The 22,571-nt window shown below is 47.2% G+C and overlaps 10 protein-coding genes across 10 annotated transcripts; 5 read left to right on the top strand and 5 right to left on the bottom strand.

Moving 5' to 3' along the window:
- Positions 1-62: 62 nt before the first annotated feature.
- On the top strand, positions 63-414 carry F9C07_2841 (uncharacterized protein; the record flags this gene model as incomplete). The annotated part of the gene is made up of 2 exons (XM_071511020.1): positions 63-157; positions 303-414. The coding sequence occupies 2 exons, from the start codon at positions 63-65 to the stop codon at positions 412-414; spliced, it is 207 nt and encodes a 68-aa protein (XP_071363808.1).
- On the bottom strand, positions 280-3,194 carry prpA. The gene is made up of 6 exons (XM_071507837.1): positions 2,964-3,194; positions 2,783-2,896; positions 2,379-2,672; positions 1,473-2,315; positions 1,310-1,392; positions 280-1,260 (listed from the first exon to the last, which is right to left on the bottom strand). Exons 1-6 carry the CDS (start codon positions 3,034-3,036, stop codon positions 691-693), a joined length of 1,977 nt encoding a protein of 658 aa, XP_071363807.1. The 5' UTR covers positions 3,037-3,194; the 3' UTR covers positions 280-690.
- Positions 3,195-5,275: 2,081 nt separating this feature from the next.
- F9C07_2843 (putative salicylate hydroxylase) lies at positions 5,276-6,718 on the bottom strand (the record flags this gene model as incomplete). Its single annotated transcript, XM_071511021.1, has 3 exons — positions 5,276-5,710; positions 5,764-5,970; positions 6,014-6,718. 3 exons carry the CDS (start codon positions 6,716-6,718, stop codon positions 5,276-5,278), a joined length of 1,347 nt encoding a protein of 448 aa, XP_071363806.1.
- A 3,059-nt stretch (positions 6,719-9,777) lies between these two features.
- On the bottom strand, positions 9,778-10,424 carry F9C07_2844 (uncharacterized protein; the record flags this gene model as incomplete). The annotated part of the gene is made up of 3 exons (XM_071511022.1): positions 9,778-10,073; positions 10,272-10,340; positions 10,415-10,424. The coding sequence occupies 3 exons, from the start codon at positions 10,422-10,424 to the stop codon at positions 9,778-9,780; spliced, it is 375 nt and encodes a 124-aa protein (XP_071363805.1).
- A 2,074-nt stretch (positions 10,425-12,498) lies between these two features.
- Positions 12,499-14,445, top strand: F9C07_2198274 (putative transcription factor RfeD; the record flags this gene model as incomplete). The annotated part of the gene is made up of 4 exons (XM_071509429.1): positions 12,499-12,621; positions 12,825-12,993; positions 13,058-13,203; positions 13,291-14,445. The coding sequence occupies 4 exons, from the start codon at positions 12,499-12,501 to the stop codon at positions 14,443-14,445; spliced, it is 1,593 nt and encodes a 530-aa protein (XP_071363804.1).
- Positions 14,446-14,925: 480 nt separating this feature from the next.
- On the bottom strand, positions 14,926-16,213 carry F9C07_2846 (Lactonase, 7-bladed beta-propeller-domain-containing protein; the record flags this gene model as incomplete). The annotated part of the gene is made up of 2 exons (XM_041289730.1): positions 14,926-15,781; positions 15,840-16,213. 2 exons carry the CDS (start codon positions 16,211-16,213, stop codon positions 14,926-14,928), a joined length of 1,230 nt encoding a protein of 409 aa, XP_041142807.1.
- Positions 16,214-17,005: 792 nt separating this feature from the next.
- F9C07_2848 (uncharacterized protein) lies at positions 17,006-17,257 on the top strand (the record flags this gene model as incomplete). The annotated part of the gene is made up of 2 exons (XM_071511023.1): positions 17,006-17,062; positions 17,141-17,257. 2 exons carry the CDS (start codon positions 17,006-17,008, stop codon positions 17,255-17,257), a joined length of 174 nt encoding a protein of 57 aa, XP_071363803.1.
- A 167-nt stretch (positions 17,258-17,424) lies between these two features.
- On the top strand, positions 17,425-18,514 carry F9C07_2849 (uncharacterized protein; the record flags this gene model as incomplete). Its single annotated transcript, XM_041289742.2, has 3 exons — positions 17,425-17,685; positions 17,732-17,866; positions 17,915-18,514. 3 exons carry the CDS (start codon positions 17,425-17,427, stop codon positions 18,512-18,514), a joined length of 996 nt encoding a protein of 331 aa, XP_041142806.2.
- Positions 18,515-18,608: 94 nt separating this feature from the next.
- On the bottom strand, positions 18,609-19,202 carry F9C07_2850 (putative NADPH-dependent FMN reductase Lot6; the record flags this gene model as incomplete). The annotated part of the gene is made up of 1 exon (XM_041284742.1): positions 18,609-19,202. The coding sequence occupies one exon, from the start codon at positions 19,200-19,202 to the stop codon at positions 18,609-18,611; it is 594 nt and encodes a 197-aa protein (XP_041142805.1).
- Positions 19,203-20,521: 1,319 nt separating this feature from the next.
- On the top strand, positions 20,522-22,303 carry F9C07_2851 (hydrophobic surface binding protein A-domain-containing protein; the record flags this gene model as incomplete). Its single annotated transcript, XM_041289741.1, has 3 exons — positions 20,522-20,659; positions 20,734-21,001; positions 21,750-22,303. The coding sequence occupies 3 exons, from the start codon at positions 20,522-20,524 to the stop codon at positions 22,301-22,303; spliced, it is 960 nt and encodes a 319-aa protein (XP_041142804.1).
- Positions 22,304-22,571: the final 268 nt, after the last annotated feature.

Below are 22,571 nucleotides of genomic sequence, written 5' to 3'. Positions count from 1 at the left end.
CTTGTTGCGTATGGATAAAGATCTGCTGTCGGTTTTGTAGCTTTCTTGTTTCTTGGCCAGTTATGGGTCAGTTGGGCGATATACTAGCTTGTGCCAAGAGGATTATGCATGTCTGGATGAGATGGGAAGGTGTTTTGTTGCAGGTATCTGGGGATGAGTGAGCTGCATTTTCGTCGCTGGTAAATAATTGGCTGTTAATAAGTCACGGGGGAGTCTATCGTGGCCTATGATTAACTTCAGAATTAATACACCAGTTATTGTTCTTTAACGTACCTTTGTCCATACAATGAGAAAACATTTAGATTGTTGGTCAAGTGCCGGAATGGCATCATCCTCCCTCAAGATTTGATCAACTTAGCATTGGCTTGCGTGACCGTTTTGAACGTTGGCGACATTGGAGTGTCAGAACTTTAGATTGCACATTGCGTTTCAATTTTCTGAGTCAATTTGTAATAATAATGCATTATCTCGTCAATGATCGGACTATTGTACACACCACTGATATGTGGGAAATAAGAGCAGTCGTTGTCACAGCTAAAGCACGAGTATATGCAAAGAAAAGATTCTAACCCGAACGCCCCCGCTTTCGCTCACTAGAACTAACAGGCACATAAAACAGTATATCCCAGACTCCCGCTTTAGAACACGATCAAAGTAAATAAAGGAGACCAACGCAGAATCGCCCAGCAATTATCTCATGTGCACCTGGAATAGGTATTTCTGGCGGATCTGAGCAACATCGTACACAATGTACTCGTTGTACATCAGTGACTGGGCGTTCGCACTCTTGGATGAGGCAGAGACATCTGGCATTTTCACCCCTTGCAGCTGAGGATTGACAGACCCAGCATCCTTCCAAGCTGCCGGGACAGTCCTACCCTTACCGAGAGTCGCAATCTTGCCGTCCCTCTTGGCATCTTCTCCAGCGTTGTAGTTGCTGTGATCCAACTCCAGCATGGGGTCTCCGAGTTCAACATCGCAAAGCACAAGCAAAGCCATACCGCCGCTGTTGTAGGAGCAGCAGTAGTTGGCGGATTTGCTGGACATGTCCGCAAAGTAGACACCTTTGCCAAACATGTATCCGCTCACGGGGGCTTCCGGCGGTGCAATGCGCAGACCCTGGCTCAAGATACCACCAAAATTGGTGCTACGCGATCCATGCCACAACAGACGTCGGTCGCTGTTCTTGATCTTCCCGTATTTGGAAGAATTGAATCGATCATTTTCACCATCACGCTCAATGCGGAAGATATTGACGACCTACATCCAGTCAGTACTGTGTCATCGCGAGGAAAGAGGCCAAACTCACGTTGTAACGGAAATGATGAGTAGAGGCGCGCGACTGGTTAAGGTAATTCTCCAGCTCAATGAATTCGGTAGAAGAGTGGTCCACTATTACGCGTTAGTATAATTTGATCATGTCGAAGGAAAATGTCTAAATAAGGCAGACGAGTGAAGGACAGGGGACTTACAAGGAGTCATCTCTTGCATCTTGAGGCTCTGGAACTGGCGATCCAGCTGGTGGATTGTGTCGGCGTCCTTCGACTCTTTCATGATACCATTTGCAACTTCCATGTCTGTCAAGGCCTCGAGAAGCTCAATCTCCTTCTTAATATGCTGGTCAGAATTCAACACGGGAGGTCGATTACGGCCGAACACGTGAGGGATCGTAGTAAAGTATTGGTTGCTGAGGTCCTCCGCAGCTGCATTGTAGGTTGTGCCATATTGAGTGGCCGCAAGATTGGGGTCCGCAATGAGCTCGGAGAGTTCCTTCAGCTTCAGGAAACCCTGTCTTAGGGTTCGCTTGCTCAGCTTCCCAAGTGGCAACTTCTTAGCGTCGTAATCCATGGAAGCCATTGTATTCATGAAATGGCTCTGATTGAAAATGAAAGACATAAGATCCTGGACCTGTTCAGGCAGCTCGCTTTTCACTTCTGGCTTCTCTTCGTCGTTCTTTTTCGCCGTTCCCTTATCGTCACCATCTTCTTCATCTGAGTCTTCTTCATAGTTGCGTTCGATGAAAGTATATTTGCCCTTCTTCGGAGGGTCGAGTCTGTCGTCCCATGATAGACCTGATTTGTCTTTGAATTTCTTCTGGAACTGAAGCTGTGCCTCAGAAAGAGCACCACTTCCCAAGAGACCATGTTGGCCAGTCTCGCCCACGCGGCCCCATCGGGTCCAAGTTTTAAAGTTAGTCCCGGATCTGTCAACCAACAGTTGAATGCGGTAGAATTTGTTAGCGTTATTGGCAGAAACAGTCTGGTTGAGAGTAGCATCCCAGATCAGACCTGCTGGGTCAATGTACACTGCGAAGCCTATCCAAAGCCGTTAGCACCTAGTCGGAGTAAGGTACATATATACAGCAGCGAAGTAGTTACCTGAGAGATAACATCCCTCGTCAACAGGAACATTCAAGGTCTTGGAACCCAATTTCTGGGCGTCTTTGGCCTTTTTGTTGGAACTCTCCTCGCTGACATCGAGCGCTTCTTCGAGTGTACGTTTCTTCTTCTCTTTCTTGTCATTTTTCTCATCGTCTTTCTTATCATCTGACTTTGCATCCTTCCTGTTGAGCAAGTAAGGCTTTTCAGGAATTGGCTTTTTCGCGTCTATAGACTCCAGAAGCCAATCGATAGAGACAATATTGCAATCGTAGACATTGCAAGCTTGTTTGTCTGTGTAATTCTAATAAGCCGAGGTGCCAGAGATGATGGGGGAAACATCCGTGGAATAGGTACAGAACCGACAGATATAACAAGAATAAGGAAGTCTGAGAAAAACTTACATTTGGAATTGTTGTTATCCACCTCTCTCTGGGTAGTCACGAAATGTGTGCAGTCACCTGTCACGGTAGTGCAGAATTTTGCGCCCTGACCTTCCACGAGCTTTTTCACATCCGCTGCAATCCCAAAATAGCATTGGTTAGATCTAGTGTTCTCAATATTTTACAAATCAAGGAAACTTGCCTTGCTTATAGCCAGAAAAACTACCGGCAACAACGACGACAACGTCTTTAAACAAATTCTTCTTTGGCGGCATAGTTCAATCGGATCCAGTTATGGAAAATGCGGCGTGAGAGTGAAATACGAGGTGATAGAACCAATTGATGTAATCAAGCTATATTGAGGTCGTAGCTTGATGGTGTGAGATTGTTGCAAGGGGAGTAAGAAAGACGGATGCGATCTAATTTGATAGGAAGATAGCTGAATTATCAAAGAGATACTGAAAAGGATTCGGGAGAGAAGGAAAGTTGACGTGATTGAGAGGTGACAATGGCAGAGTGAAGGTAATGAGATGTCAACAGAGCCGATACTTATTCAATTTCCAGGGTCCTGCCACGGCCTGGTGGCCTTAGCTAACAGGCCACTAATGGCCGCTGCTGCCTTGTGGTCGACGGACCTGGACGTTGATTGGTTGTGACAACCCCAGGTCTCAGGCACCAGCCCCACAGCAGCTTCGACTGCCTGGAACTTTTCCCAAATCGATCGGGGTTCTTATCGAGATCGATGAGGACCTTATCGGACTGATTCTTGCCTATTTTCCAATACGAGCGTGCCATCCTTGGCCTTTGTCTCTGTAACGTCGTGAGACCTCATAGCCACCAATGTCCGGGGTTTTGAGCCCAGCGGCAGGAGGCTTCTCAGTGAAGGGTGCAGTTCGGGGGGGAAAAAAGCCCAAATTCAACCCACAATTATTCAGTGGACCTGCCTAGCTGCTGGCAAATCTGACAATGTTCCTGCATACTAACATGGTTTAAAGAGAACTACATCGGGCAAATGAATTGATCTAATCACCATAATAAGGCTTTCAGCGCGTCTTTCCGTCTAAATTTAGAAAAGATGGACTCAATGGACAGTCAAAATCAGCTATCCCTCACGCAATTGAACACCTGATCTCCAACAAAATATATTTTGTATACAAAGAACCGTCACAACACCACTACACACTAGTAGTATACCTTTCCAGTACGTAAGAGCGTAGTAGTAGTTCAGATCTATATTACTTCAATTAATATACAGATCCGAGCAAAATGTATGAACTACACTACGACCTTTGCTCACTGCAAGTAGTATTCTACTTGCATTTAATTCGTCAGAGCTCAACAAAATAAGCAACCACAGCGTTCATCTAATGTGAAGAGGTTGCAAAGTATAATTAAGCTTACTGTCAGTACTCCAAAATTCTTACTGACACATTCAGTGGAATGAAAAGCTAAGACCACGAATTGCTGACGTCAATCTCACTTCCAATTCTTCAAATCGTCCTACATCAAGTGCCAAAACCGACAAACCATCAATCGGAAAAGCGGTGCGGGGAGGCAAAGGCGATCGGAAGTGACGACCCAGGACATCCGATCGACAAACAAACCAAACAAGCCAAACCTCAGCCGCAATGTTTGCATTAGAAACATCCTTGATTGATTGGTCAACGAGCCAGCCTAAATTAATTGCGGATGGAAGATCAATGGCGAGGAGCCAGTTAGATCCATCTAGGACATGTAGACATCCTTTGCAGTGTTTGCTTCTACGCATTTAGTTAGCAGGGATGCCCTAGTATGATAAGTAAAAATGTCGAGTTAAAGAGGCAGAATGACCACGATGGCCATTGCATTGGGGTTTATCTTGTTCTGTAGAGTTCTCCAGTATTTGGGGTGTTTCTCTCAGTTCACTGTTAAAAACAATCAATCATGCTCTTCTACGATACAGCCCTCCTACCTTATAGTCCGATTGAGTCTTTGTTAAATCCTTTATCCTCTATATGGCGTTGGCTATTTCCTACAGGTTCATCGGAGAGTGTATGTGATGAAACGACTGGATTCGAACCGGCTGCAGTAACACCAAAAGAGGAATGATCCGGTTTGAACGATGACAAACTAACGTGAAACCAATATGTTCATCTGTAAGTTATGCTACTGACAGTTAGTTTGCTACTGGGCTAATGGTACGTTTTGTGTAGGCTGTTTTTACTTTTCTGGAACGAGGGCAATGACAACAGTTGTTTCGGATCATCGTCAACGAGAAGGATTTCTAAGCCCAAAGCAATCGCTACCAGCCAAGTCTGAGAGAGAAATATATGCTAGACCCGAAGTTTTTAACTATACTTGAAGCTTTGGCATCACTTGAACTTTTAAATACTTCTTGAAAATATCTAGCTATGGCTATATATATGATGGGATAGCCCGTCACAAAAAAGTCATATGCGGAATGATAGACACATTACCAAACAATCGCTCCACAGGACACCGGAAATGCAGAATTAGTATATATGTATCCAAACTCTATATAGACGCCTTGGTCACGCTAGACAGCCTCCTTTCTAAACACTTCGTGGCATCTGCGCACATCTGGGGAATATCCACATTGGTAATAACACCATTCCGGTAATTGATCGCTTCCTCGATCTTCTTGAAATCACTTCCCACCCCTTCAGCTCGCCATTCGTAGCTATCTCCAATAAACCTGCTACTTTGAACAAGCCATTGGGATCGTTCGCGGCGGCTGATATCATACGCAGCAAGGACAGCTTCTAAGTCCTTGTGCGTTTGGACCCGCTCATCCGCTAGCAACGTAGCAAGAACGGCAGTGTCTTCGATGCAGAAGCCTGCTCCGGCACCGTGGTGGGGTGATGTAGCGTGTGCAGCATCGCCGGATATTGCGACTCGACCTTTGTAGAACGTAGGAACTGGGTTTTCTCCAAGGTCAAAGATAGCCCACTAGATGCCATTAGTATATGATCCACTGTCTTCAGGGTATAGTAAAAACCTACCACGCTGAGCTCTGCATCTGTCAACTTCAGCAGATTAATAACATTCGGCCCGTATCCGGCAAAGTCACGGAGCGCCTCGTCTCGTGTACCTTGTCGCGTTAATCTGGGGTAGTCGGCCCATTCATCTGGAGATGTATGGAACGCAACAATGTTGAGGGTTCTCCCTTGGTTTACAGGGAAGGTCAGCATATGACCACCGGGGCCCATCTGTCACGTCATCAGCATCACAGCCCGCATGAAGAATGCATACTAAATCAGGATGTCTTACATGCATACATGAGTTGGAAGCTAATTCCTCTCCAACCGCCTCGATCGCTTTTTCCATTGGGACCAGCCCGCGATACGCGTATTTGTGGGTATAAGACGGCTTAGCAGAGGGATGTTCCGCTCCCACAATCACCTGTCGCACCTGAGACTTGATACCGTCACAACCAATAACCAGATCGGCCTCATCTTGCGTTCCATCAGCAAACTTCAAAAGGAGCTTCCCGTCAGTCTCTCGCTCGACAATGCTTTCAAGTCGTTTGTGAAATCGCGCGATATCACCGGGAATCAGTTTAATCAATTCATCAAGAAAGTGCGCGCGGTGAACACCAGTTTGGCCTAGGCTGTTTGAGATAGTGAATGCAATGTCCTGACGACTGGCGTTTTTCGCTGTTGTCGAGGTACCCTTGTTATATCCGTCAAGATAATCGAACCACACTTTCTGTTTCGAAGGCCACAGATTCTGCGTGAAGACCTTTTCGAATGCTTCATAGATTCCCGAATGACAAGCTTTCATTGCCTCAACAGCATTTGGGCCAAACGAGACGCCTGCGCCGACTTCACCGAAGGCTTCGGCCTGCTCGTAGATGGTGACTGGGATATTTCGGTGGTAGAGGGCGATGGCGAGGGTTAGGCCGGCAATGCCACCGCCGACGATGGCGACATGGAAGTTCTTCCGTTGCGGGGACATTGGGTAGAGGGTGTGTCTGAAGTTTTAATGATTCAAGCAGTAACTAGGGTGTATCTCAAGAACTCAAGCACTCGAGGGAATGTTGAGCCAAGAGATTGCAAAGACGCGAGGCTTCCCCTTTTCTACCATCCATCGCACACACCGCACCTCATGTCGAATAAACATATCGGAACTTGACAACGACATCGGCTCTGGGGTAAGGACCTTCGGATGGTAACGAGACCCGCCTAATCGACCCCCGTGGGGCATCGGCTTGGCAATGGGGGTGCAGATTATAGGCTCTGAAACTGCCGAGCTATGTGCCGAGGAGTCTTAGTTATAAGAGAGAGTATTGAGAGCACGGGTATCTCGGAGTTAGTTGTAGGCTCAATATTTGATCTTAGACCTCTGTGGTCGGCTAGTTATAGACATGGTCTTCCGCGATATGGTATCTCACCGGAAGTTCTTTTATGGCAAAGTATGTATCCTGATGTGGGAGACTGCCAACTCTTCGAGGTTCGGTTTAGTTATACAGTCGGTGCAAAGAGTGGAGCTTCTGACTCTCACCTGGGTATTCTATTCCCCCCTAGAGGGTAGATAGTGCACAGCCTTGTGTTCCTGGCTGAACAGCACTGACTCCCAAGGTGACGTAGAGTGTGGAGATCTGGAATGGATCCCCGATCTCGTAGTTTACGGTGAAAAACAGTCTCCCAGATACAGTATCAGGAACGAAAGTCCATTTGCTACAAGCTCAAGTGTAGCTTGTCGTTATCTCTGCCAATGAGTGAAGAATATCCGGGTATCCACCGAAGGCTATTGTGGAAGTTCAGAGACTAAGGATGTATTTACGCAATAACGTTGAGCTTTAAGTGAAACTACCTTTAAGGCCACCAGGCGACAGGATGAAATCCATGCCGAGATGACCACGTAGATCATGGACTTTGAGCCATACTTGGAGTAATTCACGAGTGACCCCTAGCGTCGTTATACATTACAACGCAACCTGACTTCACATCGACCGGAGTTGGCCTTGATCCACGTCGAGTTTCCAGGTACGTGACTTGGGTCGCACATTCAGGTGACTTTGTTCGGTGCAATTTTCAGCGACGGGCAGAATAAGATGAGGTCATTTGCGCAGTGCCCAGAAATGGGGGAAGTCATTCGTAGGTAGATTAACTTTGCGGGGAAGCTGCTACTGAGAAATACAAGAAGTTGTTCGGAAGAAGTACGACGGCGAAATCTACCACTACACTCGTTCCCGGGCTTTCACGATTCATGCTAATTATTGATGCCTAAATGGCAAAGACTGGAATCCTGAATACACAGGCCGGCAAAATACTGGCAACCGCTAAAACCGGAAAACCAGGGAGGCAGTCGGCGAACATCCGGTCAAGTAAAGACCTTATCGGACTCATTATTTCTCGGTGTGAATTGGTCCGTGTTGATGTATGGTGGGGTTCCAGGTTCAATGTTATAGGGAAAGACTTACTATATATGGAGTAGGCATTCTTAAAATTGCTCACACAGAACTAACTATGGAGAAGGATAGCAGGAGTACTCCAGAGTATGTAATGATATAGTACAGAGTAGCTCCTGTGGGGTCTCGATCTAGTTTTGTTAGTCGGATTTCGGTGACGGACCGTTGTACTATCTATAGATACAGCACATCTAAGACTCTGCATACTGTACACTGTACTTGAAATATTTTGCAGGATGAGTACTAATGTTCGCGAGTCCGCGATCTATTCAGATCAGATTCCCAGTGCCTTTGTATCGGTGGTCCATCTAGGAACCGGCTAACAAGTGCCGAGCAAAAGAGAAAAACCACAATTTCAGTGGGGGAATTTTCACTCAGGCCGCGTTTTACTTCTCTTTCCATTGGTTACCATGTATCATTCATGCCCCGGTATCCGCCAATCATAATGCTTTTATTGCATGCAATGTGCTCGAAAGGGAAATTAACTGCAGTGACCCCCCATGACCCATTGCAAGAAACCCAAAAACGAATAAAAAAAGAAAAAGAGAAAAAAGAGACGCAGGCAGCTTGACGCCCCATGCAGGTGTCCTCACCCAGACTTTGGCTGCCGTGCAGGTTGCATGATGAGACATTACTTTTACCAGCACTAAGAATAATCAAGGAATCATTCTGCAAGATGTTCTTTTTACATTGGACAGAATGCAAGGAAACTTAAAAGGATGATGTTCCTAAAAAGTTCTTTTTCTCGATTTCTTTCTCGGTATAACACCTAAATTCTAGAGTATCTAGCAAAGATGTCTGGATATTCTATGCTCGAGGTCCAAAACTAGACGGAATGGTTGCCTGCTAATTATGGACGTTGGATCCACCCGAGAGGTACTTGTACGAATGTCAACCTCTCATTCGATGAGAAAATTTTCAATCGGTCAGCCATGTGGGTATAGTATGAAACTTTACATTTTCCAGAACAATCACAATCCTTGTCCCTTAGGGCAATAGTTAAGCTAGGTACGACGTACCTATAGACTAGTATGGACGTCCTCCAGCCTCCCGAGGAAGTCGTCCGAATAGAATACCTCAATTGGTTCTCCGTACAGCTAGTGCATCCTTCGGGACATCTGTACCGTCTGTAGTTGTTCCCTTCCGGGCAATGCGTAGTAGTATGCAAATAAAAAATCAGGCTACAATTTTAAAGGTCACCGCATGTCTTAGTGCACTAAAGAGGAAATACCCTCAGGTAGGGGTCAACTTCCAAGTCTACTGAAGATCCAAACTCACGGACGGGAATAAACGGCGTCTTCTTCGCTTAAATAAATTGGGCACCAACCCCTCCCTTCCGCGTGGGAGAATAGTGTGCGCTCAGGAGGACACTAGCCGTTGAGGGTTATGGGGAACATTGATTGAGCAGGACTTTGAAGGTGGATTTGCTCTCTCTCCGAGGTCCCTTGTGCTGTTCGAACCCATGGAATATCCTATACGCCTCATCCTTCTAAGGCAAAACTTCTTCGATCGCCACGTTCTCGAAGCATCAATGGAAGCCAAAGATAAAAATAAAATACTTTTTGCAAAAATTTTCCACCTGTTTATTTTTAATCCGTCATTTTTAATTTCTATTTTGTTGTCGCGTTCTCTTTTTTTTCTTTTCTGTTTCAACACCGGCCCCACTCGGACGGGAATAAGGAACTGGAGTGGCGGCGCCGCTACTCTGGCTAAGCTGGAATGTCGCCACCGAGTTAAACCTGATCCGTGATAGTCCGACGGAGCACCAGAAAACTTGTGAAAGCTCGAGCTTTGAGCTCTGGGCCGGGTTGCATGGGAAGCTCAACATTCGGAGCTGGGGAGAGCTGGAGAGGTGGGAGGGGTCAGGAGGGGTAGGTTGCACATGGTCGCTTTTTAGCGCTACTTCGTATCATCGCGATTCACTAGTAGTGAACTATCCCCTAAAAACCCTGGTTTGACTAGTCATAGGAGTATCATCCGATATACTCAAATTCATTCTATTAGATAAGTTTGGTCATCTTCTGAGAATTTCCATTACTCGAAATGTGAACATTTCTCGAGGGATTGGAACTTGGCAAAAATCCCCCTTATGCTTACCTGCAGCTGTCGCAAACCTCCAGAGAGGGGAAGCGGTCCCACCGGCCTTTCCGAAATGCTGGTTTGTATCTATGTACCGTAAAAGTCTGTCTGTCTGTATGTATGTATGTACGATACGGTAATGATGGCCTCCGTTCATTTACCACATGCCATATTTTCCATGTCCCAGTAGTGAGGTTCAGACTGGACCTCCTTAAGTTAGGTTAGTGGGGGATGCAAGAGCCTTGTATGCGAAACACTCCAAAGTTCAGGTTATTGCCTCGTATAGTAGAGTTGAGCCCTTTACAAGGATGATCATCATTTGCCCGAATGATTTAGAGAAATGAATTCCTCGGTGAGTTCAAATAAATGCACCCCTCCCAGAAAATTTTCATACCGTACGGTCATGTCACCCGAGGTAAAATGGATTCATTCTACTCCGTACACCTACACTAAAGTTTTTGAGTAGCAAGTGGGAGTGTCATTGATTTTTTTTGATTGCTATGTACTACGCCGTACTACTATTAGTACTTACGTCGACCAGTTGACAGTGTCTTCAATGCATGTCAGGAGCGACCGAAAAATGTATGAGCTCATATCATATCATCATCAACTCTTCTCGATCAAAGGAATGCAGGCTCGGGAGGCTATTTTACAATAAAACGAGAGCATACCAAAAATGAACCATGTCTCTGGGCGGTTATGCCGGCGATCAAAATCTTTTTCTTTTTCCTTTTTCATTTTCCTGTTTCAACTAGTAATACCGGGTTGACTCTATTGTTGAAGGTTCCAATGTACAGGAGGGCTCATGTTGTACCACGCGATAAGCCCCAAGGGATAATCATATCGATCAAGGGATATGCTTATCGGCAGGTGCTACGGTGGTAGCTATCGACCTCTTACTCAGATGCGATATTATAAGCTAAGGTTCAACACCCACCGAATCATGTACATGATGTATCAATACCAACATACGATAGGTGTTCGCAATCGGACGACGAACCCATAGGAAGAACAACTATGGTAGTAATATTTTGTCACTCCCTGGTACGAGGTGGTATTTACCATGTCACAAACCTTGGTTGTGCAGTCTGGCATTATTCCCTTGAATGGGGCTTTTATTACCCGGAGCCCTTTTATATAGGTTTACCTTTATGTATCTGTATGCAACGGGCAAGTCTTTGACGGAAACCCGCACCGCAATGTCGATTCACTATGAAGGGTCATTCCTTTGTCCGTTCTTGGTCCTTTCTCAAAGTTGAATCTTTCAGCCCATTTGCCTCCTGCATAACCGGTTGTGAGGCCACGCGGTCGGCGGTTCCCGGGGGCTGAGGGCCCCCATCCCTTAGGGGTTTAGTGAGGTATCCGTACCCAGTAATTAATCAAATTTACACGCAATACGACTGAGTGACCATTTAAAGCAAAGGAGCTAAGCTGCGGTATCTACTGCTTTTTTTTTCGCCCACCCACACGAGACTACTAGACTGGAGACTTTTGTCTGTTTTGCTTCTTATATTTCTCTTGTGCTTTCTCCTTTTCAATTTTTTTTTCGCTCTTCTTTTTTTTATCCTCTTCGATTTCCTTACTTGGTTTGTCCTTGCGTCGTCTTTTATTGTTCTTCTTCATAGTCCCTTTTTTGTTTGTCATCCCCCCGGGCTGTCACCTTGGGCTATAAATTACATTTTCCGTCTTTACAACTCCGTACCGGCACTCACTACGGAGTAAGCTCCAGAGAGAGAGTATTGAGTTACCCACTAACAGTACGTTAGTGACTGCCACTAATTGACCTTAGTTTCCCTTTCCCCTCTCCCTTGACTGCTACAGCGACCTTTAACTTAGTACTCGACGACTCCAGAGTAAGAGTTTACTACTACTTACGTCTCGTCGCAAAGCACTGGAGCATTGCACTATTACTCATTTCTCTATCCCCACAAGCCCTATAGATCTCTCTGTACCTTTTCCTTCTTTCTTCCTTTCCAACTTCAATTCATTCCACCACTTTGATCACTTTCCTCCCCCTAGTCTGCATAACCCCTCTACCCCTCCATAGATCGCATGCGATTTATTTTTAAAACATCGCGGATCTTTTTGATTTCCTTTGATGGAGCATGTGCTTGTCGGCTGGGTTCTGCTGTTTGAATTGAAACTTCTCATTTGATCGATTTATGGGATTATCTCCCTTTCATACATTAGCACCTGAGTTGTTCGCCTCCCCCCGTCCACTCACCCCGCCGCCAGAGACGGATTCATGCAGACCATGCCGCCTCGAGCGTCTTTGACTAGTTCTTTCTCTGTCACCGACGCCAATAATGAGGTCGTCTGTCCCTTGAAGAATAATGACGGCTCCAATTGTCGGAAAAGATGCCTCGGTGTGAGTATTTCCCCCATCTTTCCTTTGTGTGTCGGCCGATCGATCGGAGCCCCACTTCCAGCAACGCCGGCTATCGCAGCTGTACGACGCTTTTATCGTGCCAAAAGGCCAGCATTCCATGTTTATCTGAGCTTATTACCTTATCCACCCGTTTCAAAACTTATATAGAACTTGACATCTAACGTTGCTATGCGCCCTTATAGGAGAAACGCTATCGCTCCATGCAGGAGCACATCCGTCGGGCGCATCCGAATAACTACATTCCGAAGCTCCCGGCCACCGAGGAGAGCTTTATCTTGATGGTTACCACCCCTCCGGAACAACGAGCTCAGATATCTCCGCCAAATCAGGCTCAATCCCGCCGTCGCAATGGTTAGTGACTGACAGGTCATAACTTTGTATGTCAGGTTAGAGAAGCTGACACGCTTGAATGTAGCCGACCGAGATATATACGTCGCGGACGCCAGCTCACCCGCAACCCCACGGGGCATTGATGAAGCTCATCCCGCTGCCGCAACTGCTGCTGTCGCATTAGCTCAATTGCACCATAACCGATTAGCCTCGGACTGGGATACGGATATGGTATGTGGGCCAAATTTTTTTGTTTCTTAACTTCCCCCCACCCGTTTTCTTGTTTTTCTCGGAAAATAAGCTAATAATCTTTTCAAGGAAACTCACTCTGATAACGATATTGGACGAGACCGCATGCGGTCGTCTATTGAGCTGCCTTCCCTTCGCGACCATTTCAAACAGGAATCATTGCCACCCTTTTCACCACGCCCACGAGAACTTCTACCATCCATTCTCAACCACTCGCCTCCTGGTCGCTCGTCAACCCTTCCCCCCATCCAGAGAAGGGATAAATTGCCCCGTCCTCGCAAGTCCTCAATATCAGCGGCGCGAAAACCTAAACATGACCGGGTCAAGTCAAAGGAATATGGCCGGCGCCCTAGCTTGGGCGATCGCAAAGCGCTATCCGCTGAACCGCAGACAGCAGCATGGGCCCAAGGCAAGCGCTGGGAGGATCTGATTGAGGCGGCTACGTCGGCCACGGAGGCAGATGATGACCGACAGTCAGAGGTGAGTTCGCTATCAGATACCGAGGAGCGACGGCTTCACCCGTTGTCTCTGCGCGAACAGCTTTTAACTGTTCCGTCCCAGGTCGGTCGGTCACCGACCCTCGCACCTCTGATTTCGAACATCACTTCTGCTCCTTCTGCCCCAGGGAATCGGTCATCACTCCCTCCTGCCTTCCAGTCAGCGGGCGGATTGCCCCCACCCAATTCCCATCGCCCATTTCCACCACATTCTTTTGGTGCTTCCCCTTTGCACAAGTCCTTGACACCTCCACCTTATGAAACAGCCCGCAGCCGCGACAATGACCTGGAGCCTTTCCCGTCTATTGAGTCTTCTTTGGACTCGGCATCGACTGCGTCAGGGAAGAATTTTGCATTCTCGGGTCATCTTGGGCCATTGGCGAAACCCGATTCCAGCCCTGGTTTAAATCTTTTCCCCCGCCAGCATCATCGCTTCTCCAACCCAACTCCAGCATCGTTTCGGCAAAAGGATGTCCAGGTCTACTGTGCTAGCTGCCATCGGCCCTGGGCGCTAAGCGAATGTTATGCTTGCACAGAATGCATTTGTGGGGTATGCCGTGACTGTGTAGGGATGTACATCAGCAGTCCCACTGCATCATTTAGGAATGTGACGTCAAGCCCGGGTAGCGCCATGTCACACGGTCCAACGAGCTATCCTCCCCGGGGTTGTCCGCGCTGTCGTACCATAGGAAGCAAGTGGAAGGCGTTCCAACTTGAATTTAAGTGAGAGGTTTGCGACGTTTTGAAATTTACGCTGCAGGATCATGTTTTACGGATGTTACGATTAATGTTGAGGGTCACGGTTACTCAAAAGGATTACGCTTCAATGATGATATCTACGCTGGCGACAATGCATTCGTCCACAAGCCGCCCCAGTCTATCAACTTTCCAGGGGCTGGACTAAACGTACATGCCACGCACGATAGGATGATTGATAAGCTGGGCTTTTCGTTTTCTCCTTCTTTCTCGTTTTTGTTTGGTTTGCAATTTGGTGTGGTTGTGTTTATAACATCGCTGGGCGGTCTATATACACTACGGTGGCATTTTGGTGTTCTGTTACACTCTGTACTTGAATGACCCGCAAGATCTGCATTTGGAATGATATTCAAAGACATACATCAAGATATATGAAGCTGACAGGCGCGTTTTCTATTCTGAAGTACGAATGGTCAAGAGATAATGTATTCAGTATCCAACTACAAGACATCTACTCGTACCACACGATGCTACTCAAGCCACCCCAAGTTCCCTCGGCGGGCGCCTCGCCAACCAGCAGAGAAGCGACTTCATTAAGCAGCTCCCCAGTCTTCGGATCCCTCTTGATGATGACAATAGTGGACGAATCTTGGTTACCCACAGCGACCAGGTCCCCCTTCCTGTTGATCACGAAGCTGCGCGGGGTCTTGCCGCCGGACGAAAACAGGTCGCCGTCGGTCACCGTCTTCTGTCCTGGCTTTAACGTCACCAGAGAATCCTTTCCATCGAATTTACCATCCTTGCGAACAGAGATATGTAGGGTCGGTCCCGCTGCCCGGATTTCACCTAATGTCGTTGTATTCGAGGGAAAGTTTGAGCCGGGGTAAGGGCGGAAGCATGTCAACGGCTTGAACACGGGGCACCCTTTGTTCACATATGACACGTCGAAAGAACACACATTGCCGCGGAGTTCTTCCACGGTATACAATGTCGTCTTCTTCCCCTCGCGCCCCATCAGCCGCTCCCTATGCGGACTCCTGGCCCGCCGTGCGTGGTGGCCTTCACTCGAGGTCACAAACACTCCATGACGTGGCCCGCTTCCCTTATCATAGTAGATCGTCGAGTTGGACCCGCACTTGTTTAGTTTACCCGACTTGTGGTCAATCGCAAACACGTGCATCACATCGGATCCCAGATCAGGCGACAGGATGAACGATTCGGTGGGGTCGAGAAGGACTTGATGGGGTTGCGACTTGGGCTGTTTTTCGGTGACATTTTTGGGCGGGGGCAACTTCACCACATCGAAGGGCTTCACTTGCTGCTTGTCCGCAAAGGGGATGTTGAAGAGTGAGATGGAGGAGTTGCCACTATGTCCCGTGGTTAGTATCGAGTGCAGCATCATTGGTACCACAGGATGGAACATACTAATGCGCTATCGCGAGGAACTGTTTATCTATCCCGTATGTGACACTGTCCACTCCGCCAGGAGGTGTCTCTACCGTCACGACTTCCTCGAACATCTTCCCGTCTTTCCAGACCTTCAAGGCGGTTAATGCACCGGGAGTGCCTTCCCCAACGCACCATACGAGCCCGCGGGCAGAGTCTACTGTCAGCGCACTCGTCGAGCCGGCACCGCCGCATGTGGTCAAATTGTGGGTCTTCGTGAGCGAGAATTTATCGCCCTTCTCCTCCAAGTTGAGAGAGTATACGTTGCCATCGTAGTGGGTTGCAAAGAGTCGTGCAGCGGTCGAAAGAGAGGGCAGCGCCAGGGACAGCGCTAAGACAGACTGCAAAAACATTTTCAAAATGAACGTTAATCCGACCAGTCCAGACCGGTCTCAGCTGAGTAGAATGGAAAGAGTAAGAGAGTGTGTTTCGTCGCTCGCGACTTTAAATATCGAAGGGTATGTGGGAAAACATTGACTGATCAGCACGGGTGTAAAGCGAATTAAATACTACTTGCTCAGCCTTGCAGAAGTGCAGGAAGCCTCAGCCCTCACGGTTTAGTCCAGCTTGTCCCTTTGATTTGTCCAGCGTTGCATAGGAACAAGTGCAGGTGGAGCGACTGGCGCTTTGTCCGGCATGGATCTGCATTGTCCGGTGGTGGACTTGAAACACCTTAAGGATCTTGGGTCGTACAGAACGAGCGACTGGTCATTGCCCCATTGCCTTTAATCTCATTCTTTACGCTTTGACAGTAATTGTTCGAGCATTCATGGAGGGAATTGAAAGGGTCATGAAAGATTTACCTACGATTCCAGGATCCACTTTTAGCCGCCGAAGGGTCTCTCACCCGTTCGGTGCCTCAGGTATGTGCAACATCTCCCCACCCACTTCAATCCTTATCCATACAATAGCTCTTAAGGCAGGATATATCCAGTGGGAGAAACAATGACTCCGCCCCCAACCATTCTAAAATAAGGATATGAGCAGTCTGATTTGGTACACTCGGTTGACGCATTAATCAACGTGCATGGCTTGGCTCATCTTAGTCAGCACAAAGGGACCCCAGCCCTGCAAAGTGATTGATTGATAACTCAGATGAGGCCAGCCATCCACCAACTAGGTTGGGCATCCTCCTGTTTCAAGCCATGGTGGGCGTTCCCCATAGCATCGGCTGCGAAACCTGTCGGAAGCGTAAGAAAAAAGTAAGGGCCACTGAAAGGGCACACAAGAAAAAGAAAATTGGTGATTAACCTTCCCCTAGTGCGACAACAGGGCACCAGCATGCACGGCCTGTGTCGCCTCTGGGCGCATTTGCCCAGGCTACCAAACAAAGTATAAGTTTATCAATGAAAATGCATCTCTCCTGGCTCATTATCGGAAGAAGAAGTACCTCCTAGAAGAAGTTGGTGCTGATCCGGATGAGACTGTGGCTTTATCGAGATCCTCGGGGAATCACAATTATTACACCATTCGTTCTTATGAAAGGATTTGTTGGCCCTTAATTTCGAGTCGGGATCATGATGGGGCAAATCTGGTTTATATTCTGCAGGATTCTACGAGTCAGATGGTTTTCCCCCTGAGCTCACATGGGGGCTTTTATCAGTATATTCCGGGTCGATTGGGGCGAAATGTTGCTCTAGACTCTGCCGTTGCTTGTCTTTGTACTGTGTATGCGGATCTCTTGGCTAGCGAGGGGACTATTTCTAAAGATTCTTGGCGGAAATATGCCCAGAGTCTTGAGGCGCTACGCTTGTGTCTAGATGATCCTGGGCGTTGCTTTCAATCGGAGACTATCTGTGCGTCGATTGTATTGCAGTTGTGTGAGGTATGGTACTTCCACTCTTGCTCCAAGCTAGGCTAATATGTGACAGCTCTTGACAAATGCCGATAATGGTCGGTGGAATCAGTTGTCACATGGGACTAAGGCTCTCATTCAGAATTGTGACATTGGTCGGTTCCAGCAGCCGTTTGAGCGGGCGATGCTGGAATCGCAACGGGCGTTTTTCGTATGTCTTTTGATGTATCACTGGGGCTTATCGGCTGACAAGCGGTAGATTGTCCAAGATATGAACCTACGACAGCCGTGCTTTCTCGCACGGTCTCCTTGGCGGGAGTTCCTGCGGGAAACGGAAGAGACCGCGTTGACACCTGCAAGCTGGGCTTGTGTCCTGCGATCGAAGCTTTGCGACTGGCTGGTTGATATTCCTGTGCTTCTTGAGGAAATTACGGGTATCCTACGTAGTGGAAACTACGGGATGAAGCTGAAGAGACTTGTGCAACGAGCCATGGTCATACATGACCAGATAAACGGTTGGTATCTTGCTGAAGTGGTGCCGGCTGTTCCGTATGTTCAACAACACGGGGACAATAGTGCACCACTTCGCCCATCTGCTGAGTACTCTCAACCCCTCATGGGTGTATTGGATTGTGTGACAAACTCTACGCTTATTACCCTGGAAGATGCTATCTCCACCTCCGTTTCTCTGTTCTCCGAGTCGGATGGTTTCCATAAACCCATTGACTTTTCTATCACCATTTCAAAGCGACAGCAGACTATCAGCAATGCTCTGAAATATGTCCGGGGATACTCCCTAGTGGCTGCCAAGCCCTTAGAATTCGGCCTACAGCAGCTGCGATCACTCAGAGCAGATTAAAAATATATTGAACGAAGTATTCAACAAACAGGATGAAGACACCAATATACAGACACAAAATCGGAGTTACCTCTATACATCAGAACATAAGCTCTCAAGCTTCTACCAGCAACTTCACCATCTCCCCAAAAACCTCCACCACTTCTCTCCTCTCTCCCTCCCAAAAAGACAAGTCCAACTCCTGCCCCTCCGCAGCAACCATCAACACTTCTTTACTGGGAAAAGTCATCCCAACCGTCCGCTCAAGAGGCCTCATCCGAACACCACACAACACCTGCTTCAACTGCTCCGCCGCCTTCCCGCCTCCATGCCCGCCATAACTGACAATCATGGCGGGCTTACCCTTCCATTCGTGGTACAGGTAGTCAATCGCATTCTTAATGCTAGCTGGATACCCCCAGTTGTACTGTGGAGTCACAAACACAAACGCCGCATAGGAGGCGATCTCTTCGGACCATCTCTGCGTATGCGGATGGAGGTATTGGTCTGATGAATGGATCTGCGACGGGATGCCTGGTTCGTTGTACATGGGAAGATTCCACTCTGTCAGATCAATGAGTGATAGTGTTACTGCGTTTGTGCGGACACTGCCGGCGGATTGGAGATCGTTTAGAATGGTTATTCCGATGTGGAGACCGGCGCGAGGAGTGCGCTGGCTGCAGATGATGAGGCCGATTTTGGGGGCCATTATTGCCAGAGAAAGTTGAGGTAGATAGTAGGAGAGGAAGTGTCTATACTGGGAGTAGGATCTGTGAAAAATCCTACATTTTAGAGTAGGCAGGGTGGAATTTATAGCTGGACTACGATGTAAATTAGCGATGGACTTATGGCTTACTTGAGGCAAGAAAGCTAAAAGGTAGGGGTTTATGTTGCGCGCCAATCATATTTGGGCTGGTGGGTCGGGGATATAGTAATTCATCAAGAATAAGCAAGAGTATATTTGGGATTCTGCACATATTTATCTCTAGTATCTATGCCTACCAAAGTAGTGACGGATGTGTAGCAACCCATGTCCCCTTCTCAATACACTGGCTAACTGTTGTTACTTTAGTTAAACGCAGCTTATAATAGTTACCTTCCCCAACACCAGTTATTGTCATAGATACACCACTTATTACATTTTATAGACATTCCTGCACATCAACTACAGCATTCTTAGTTCTCTTCATAAGCCCTTCGAATAGGAGTTTTGCTCAATATATCGAAAACTGCAAAGAAAAAAGAAAAAAAAAAAGTCCAACCAAGACAGTAGGCAGCCTGCCTACCCGGAGATCACCTAATCTATAACCAGTATTTAGACCATATAGGCACTTCGACAAAATGAATTAGATCTAATTATCTGTCCATTCTACCCCTTTAATTTAGATGTATATTACGAGATAATACTGTATTCTGTATGGGAGACCGAACAGCTATTTATATGAATGCCTTGAAACGACGAGCATGTTTAGGATACTCGTATTAGGAAATGTATTATTCGGTTGCCCAAGGGGTAACAAGCGCACGATGACAAGTGATGATCTTTCTCTCCACGGGATAGCGCGATCTTGGGCTGCCTGATGAGGTTCTCCACTCCGAGCTCGACCGAGGAATATAGAGTAGGTTCGGAATGACAGGGTGCATAGTTCTGATCAAGTGGCTGACGATCAACGCCTGCTATAGGAGAATCCACATTCGATAGGTTAAGAGGATAATATCAGACGAAACGCTAATCAAGGGGAGAACCCTAACCTGCAGCTCGATACCTGCGGGTCTAAAGTTGACATCGCCTAGGAAGCTACAAGCTAGCATAGCACGAATAAAAAGCAAGGGGTATGAAATAGTTCTTTTTATTTAGCAAATAATGTGATCAATCCAGAAGTCAAGACATCCAGACGCGAAATTAGAATATTGACATCTGCTGCTGTTAGGATAAATAGCACCTGATCCCCCTAGCTTTAGACCTGACCACGTATTAATTTCCAAGTCCCCTACTATTCTGTTTCTCTTTGGCTCAATCTACCCAGCATGAAGAATTTGCTCCCCGTTATCTCATTTGCTGTTCTCACTGCGGCGCAAACGATTGAGTTAGGGGCCCCAACCGACGGTGCGGTCCTGAGTAGAGGCAGTGAGTTTACTGCCCAGGTCTTGAAACCTGGATCATTGGTATGATATGCCTTTCTTCTTGCTATTTTTGACACCTATGTATCTCTAATTAATGCTTCTATTCTATATTTTAGCAACCATGGATCGAGGTGGGAATCGCTCTAGCTGTTAACTCCTGCAATGATGGCGTCTGCCCTCAGCCCAGCGACCAGTTGGGAAATGTGCTATACGCTGGCCCCTGGACGCCGACCGCGCATCCTTCCAGTGGAAATTATCAGAACTTCACCCTTCAGGTACCGGAGTACATGCCTGAAGGCCCGGCTACTTTTACGTTGACGCATTTGTGCCTCATTGGAGTAAGTGCCCACAACATAGCAGATATCTCGAATTCGCTCGCTGACGGTGAATTACCCTTTTCAGGCCGGACCGGTTCCATTGCTAGAGTTTCGAAATGTAACAGTTACAGTCGAATAATGCCGTTGTATGGAATATTCTCTTCGGCCAATTTCCAAGGCCGTCTACTCTACAGGGAAGCAACTAGGAGATGGAGAAGAGCTTAAAATACAAAGAACTAATCATCTTTCTTAATTACAAATGCATCTCTTCCATTAATCTAAAGCCTAGAGCAGATAATCTCTAGGCTTAGCACTAGTCGCTTTAAAATTGTCTCACCATGTCAGGATTTGTATTTAGTCTCGTTATAAGTTGCTAGGCGTTGATTTACTTACACCTAATGCTGCCGGGCACCAGGTCCCAGATATCAAGTTAACCACAGGCGCGCTACATCCCCACTGGCAATTACATCCAAAGAGGTTGCAATAAGTTCCCACGTGGGAATCAGTATACTCTCCACATGTAGAGCTTTTCTTCACCGATGCAACGCTCGCGAATTAACTTTCGTTAGCTTGTCTAAAATCTTCCACCTGAGGCAGGCTGCATGAATCCAACAAATCAGGAATCTTGTGTGCTTCTTTCAAAGAAGCTGCATGGCAGTCGTGGGTCGATCTGGCCAGAAAAAGCCTCAAGAATGCGATACGGCGAAAATCGAGAAATCGAGTCATTCGGTGGAAGGAGCTAAGGGATCCGCTTTACACTCACTCAGGGCTCACGAGATTATGATCCTTTAGACGATATAGCTGCTCTTCACTAGGCACAGGAGTGCTCGGTTTCAATTATCTTCGCCGGAGGGCATTGTCCGACTCAAGTGCACGGGCCGCTACACCTATTCTTCGCCGCGATGCAGCTAAAGTTCAGGGCGATATAACGCAAAAGATCGAACCGCAAATTAACACCCTTTACAATGATGTCCGTGGTTTCCCTACTAGTGGTTTAACCGGAGCAATGACTATTCGCAGCGACTTGCAGAGCCTTGCTACCACCGTGAATGATGCGACGGCCGATATCAAATCCACCAGCTCCTTGGACACTCCATCTGGAACTACTATTTCTGCCGACATCCAATCGCTGATGCCGACGTCCTTGGTTACATTAACTCACGTTGGAGCCGAAGCACCTGCATGGGAAGATATTCAAGGGGGGCCAGCTCTGATTCTTAGCGATCTCCGGTCTCTCAAAACGGCCTTGGACAATTTCGCCAACGCTCTGATATCGAACGAGCCCCTTCTTCTACAAGCCAAGGCTCTCGCGATCAAGACTCAGATTGACGGTGGTCTCGACATTGCAATCGCCCCCTACTCCGTATAGGACCATTGGGTATTTTTATGTCGCGGCATGGAGCGGCAGAATATTCTGTTGGCTTCGGGGGTGGAATTGGGGTATGGATGGTTGGAGGACTGGACAACGGTATTATTATTTTACGTCGGTACAGGAGAGGTCTGACTATTTATCTTGCTCAAGTAGTTTAGCTGCTCAAACTGGCACTCTGCCATCTCACGGGGATCGAATGTTAAACAAATTAGATATACACACCCCTACTGCGGTAGATAGAGTATGAAGTACTGCTCCCTGTGGC

This window comes from Aspergillus flavus, chromosome 2 (genome assembly GCF_009017415.1).
Source record: "Aspergillus flavus chromosome 2, complete sequence".
Taxonomy (NCBI): Eukaryota; Fungi; Ascomycota; class Eurotiomycetes; order Eurotiales; family Aspergillaceae; genus Aspergillus; species Aspergillus flavus.
The sequence above is the reverse complement of the archived record's forward strand: the minus strand, read 5'-3'. Positions and strand labels throughout refer to the sequence as shown.